Source organism: Echinops telfairi, unplaced genomic scaffold, assembly GCF_000313985.2.
Source record: "Echinops telfairi isolate 266 unplaced genomic scaffold, ASM31398v2 ScPeMD7_2010;HRSCAF=2546, whole genome shotgun sequence".
NCBI classification, from domain to species: domain Eukaryota; kingdom Metazoa; phylum Chordata; class Mammalia; order Afrosoricida; family Tenrecidae; genus Echinops; species Echinops telfairi.
Genome location: NW_022105908.1, coordinates 5,398,324 through 5,401,839, shown reverse-complemented (window position 1 = coordinate 5,401,839; position 3,516 = coordinate 5,398,324). Strand labels below are relative to the sequence as shown.

At 44.9% G+C, this 3,516-nt stretch overlaps 1 protein-coding gene across 1 annotated transcript in view; it reads right to left on the bottom strand.

The window, feature by feature from the left end:
• Nucleotides 1–3,031, bottom strand: part of TMEM220 (transmembrane protein 220) — an 8,306-nt gene extending 5,275 nt beyond the window's left edge. The window contains exon 1 of the mRNA XM_030886507.2: nucleotides 3,000–3,031. Within this exon, the coding sequence (XP_030742367.2) occupies nucleotides 3,000–3,002 (3 nt within the window). The 5' untranslated portion in view covers nucleotides 3,003–3,031. The remainder of the gene's footprint in view (nucleotides 1–2,999) is intronic.
• Nucleotides 3,032–3,516: the final 485 nt, after the last annotated feature.

Here is a 3,516-nt window from a genome sequence, read left to right as displayed (position 1 = left end):
TTCAATTTCATTTCAGTGCATTGTAAGCATGAACAAAACAATTTGTAAATTAAGTAATGATTTCTCATGGCAATTATGACATGTTAATCCTTATTCAAATGATTTCTCTATCCTAAAATAAAGTTCTAAAGACTGAGGGCAGAAAGATTGATTTCTAAATTAAAAAAATAAAAACAAAAAATGTACTGCCGTTGATTCAATTCTGACTCATAGCAATCCTATAGGACAGAGTAGAACTACCCCTTGGGGTTTCCAAGACTTTTAAATCTTTACAGGAGTAGACAACCTGCCTGATCTTTCTCCCTCCGAGTGGCTGGTGGGCTTGAACCACAGACCCTGTAGTTAGCATCTCAATGCATAACCCACTAGGCCACCAGAGTTCCTACTGTTTTCTAACATACAAGTTAAAACAATGCAGAGTGCACACACTCAATGAATTCCATAGAAACTACTTACAATGGTCTTTTATATTTTTGTTTGTGAATTTAAAAAAAAAAAAACAACCACCGAGGATATCATACTATTTATTTACTATACTTAGTTTAATTCAGCAGCAGTCATTAAGTGCCATGGTGGCCTTTCCTAATTCTCTCCTTGTCCAGCTCCACTATAAAACCTGAAAGCACTGATTTGTTGTCCCAGCCTCTCTTGCAGCTAGGGGCAGTCATGTTCTTAGAGCTGCAGGGGGAAGGTTATTGAAGACTTTGAGTATCAACCTGTCTCATCAACTTATCAACTTGTAGTACAGGGGTGGGGAAACTTTTAAAAATCAAGGGCCATTGGGATATTTATAACACCATTTTCAGTCCCTACTGGTTGAACATTTAATAAACGCATCCCTAATGTCATGGCTGGAACTCCTTTCTTTGGTGATGTTAGCTAGTATTGAGGATTTCTTGGGCCTGTGGGCCTGAGGTTCACCACCCCTTTTTTGAACAAGTCTTTTACAGACAGATTGATACTCAAAGTCTCTAACAACCAATATGTATGAGTGCTGACCACTCAGAATGGATCCCAGACAAGAAGGTTGCTATGAGCCGGAAGTGATTGATGGCAGTGTGTTTTGGTATGTACAAACTGGAAGCCCTGTCCTCCCTGGTCAAAGATGGAAAATCACAGGATATTTGTTTGCCCTTGTCTTGTTTCTTCCTCCTTGAGGCATGCTTTTCTGAGGCGGAGAGGCTTGGAGCTGCACAGAAAGCATGAAAAAAGGTGTTCGGTTGAAGGTGTCAGAGAGAAAGCAAGCCCTGGTCCTTGAAGACACTAGGCAGACAAAGAATCTACCTCTGGACTTCTGGTTAAATGAAATACTCTTTGTATTTTCATGATCCACTGCTCGTCAGGGTGTCCATTATTTGCTGCTCTATGTCACCGATAGAAGTACCCCCCCCCCATGACAAGGTAAAGCAGGGAATAGTACCAGTCACCAGGGCCCAGTAACTTGGTATTCATGCATTCATGAATCCATTTGTCCGTTCCTTCGCTGAAAGAACATTCTAGGTCTGCCAGATGGACGGTTCCGTCTTGTGTTGTCCAAAGGGTGTGAAGAAGGAAGACCGTGTCCCTGTCCTCACCAGCACTACCTCTGCTGCAACGCACAGAGCCAATCCTGCATGAGGAACGTGCTCGTGTGGCAAAATGTGTTCACAATAGGACAGTCAGCACTCATAGGAAAAACGCCGAGAGTTTTGGGATGAAATAGCATTTGAGGTAGGCCTCGCAGCTTGGGTAGAAAATGATACCCAGGAATTCTAAGGGAAAGGCATTGTGACTATCACAGGTGGATTGGGCTTTAAAGGCCACATGGGGAAGCTTAAGGCTATATTGTGGCAGGATGCTGAGTGCCAGGTTGGGAAATTTCAACTTGAAGGTCTTGAGAAAGGACATGTTTTTGAAGCAGGAAGTGATCTGTGGGAAGTATACTAGGAGTGGAAGAGATTGAAAGCAGACATTAGTTGGGGGGGTCCATGTGGGAGGTATTAATAACTTGTGTTATGAAGATGGACAGCCTTGCTGCTGAACAGGAGGAGGACTTGAAGCACTTGCTGATGAAAAACCAGGATTGCACCCTTCAGGATGGATTACTACTCAACTTAAAGAAAACCAAGTTCTTCGCAACTGGACCAATAGGTAACATCATGATAAATGGGGGAAAAAAGAGTAAAGTTGCCAAGGATTTCACCTTGCTTGGATTCACAATCAATGCTCACGAAGCAGCAGCCAAGGGATCAAATGACACAGTGCATCAGGCTAATCTGCTACACAAAGTCTCACTGAAGTATTGAAAAGCAAGGGTGTTACCTTGAGGAGTAAGGTGCTCCTGACCCAAGGCACATTCTGAAATGTGACTCTCACCACGAATATTACAGTCTTATTAGTAGATTACAGATACTGATATCGTCTCGGTTATAAGTGGCATTGGTCAAAATCCTGGGAGGAAGATGGGGCTGTAGACTCCCCTGTAAAAAGTTAGTCTTGGCAACCCACAAGGTCAGTTCTTCCCCCTGTCTAGACGGCAGCTGTGAGTTGACTCGATGGCAGGGAGTGGTTTGGTTTGGTCAAAATCCAGGCCTTCCAGAAGTAGATGGAGCCATCTCCCCCTCCAAGAGGCCCAAACCAGATTATTAAATACACCCCAGTCTTTAAGGGTTTCGTGGTCTTCCATTACTTTCTATAAATATAATTCACTGAATTAGCAGAAGCACAGATCTTAAGATCGCCATTTCCTGGTTGAATGCTTCTTGGAGGCTCTGGCTAGAAACTCAAGCGGCATGTTCAACTTATGCCTCAGACCTCTTCAGAAGTGGCAGTGATGATGCAAAGCTTTGGTGTCTCCAGAAAGTCCCACATTTACACGTGGACACAGACGCACGGACATTGCTCTAAGTATCCCACCCCCACCATCATGTTTTAGGGTAGGGTTTGAGTTCTAAGTCTGTCTGTACATAAGGCAGATAGGAGGGAGAAAATAGGTTCGATTATATGCTCTTTTCGCTCACCATCCACAGCTCCGCATCGGGATCATTTACCTGAAAGTCCAAAACAGCGCAGTATTAGCAAGCCGAGCCACTGTATGGCACGTGCCATTCCTGCACCCGGTCTGCCCTTTTCTCTAACCACTATCCGTGGAGCTCCGTGCCAGACACTGGCAAAGATACCGGGCCGTACCATCTGAACAAAGCAGCCGCTAGCAGATCCCCTGGATGAAGGGGCTCCTGGCTGCACAGGGCAGATGGCTTAGCATACACTTTCCCATTTTCAAAAGACTGCTCAGGCATTCGGAAGCAGATGCGCCAAACTTAGACAAGGTATAGGAGAGGTCCTCCACTGTCCAGAAAGAAGGGAGGCTGTTCTGAAGAGGGTCCTGTAGCAGACCAGAGAGGGTTAATGGACTCTGGAGGTTCCACCTGCTCCTCCCAGGCACTGAATTGCTTTCCTTTGCACCAAGGGGTGAGTATTAACTAGGAAAGGTTAGGGTTCTTTTCAAAGGAACAGGGGCTTGGAGCCAGAGGGGGG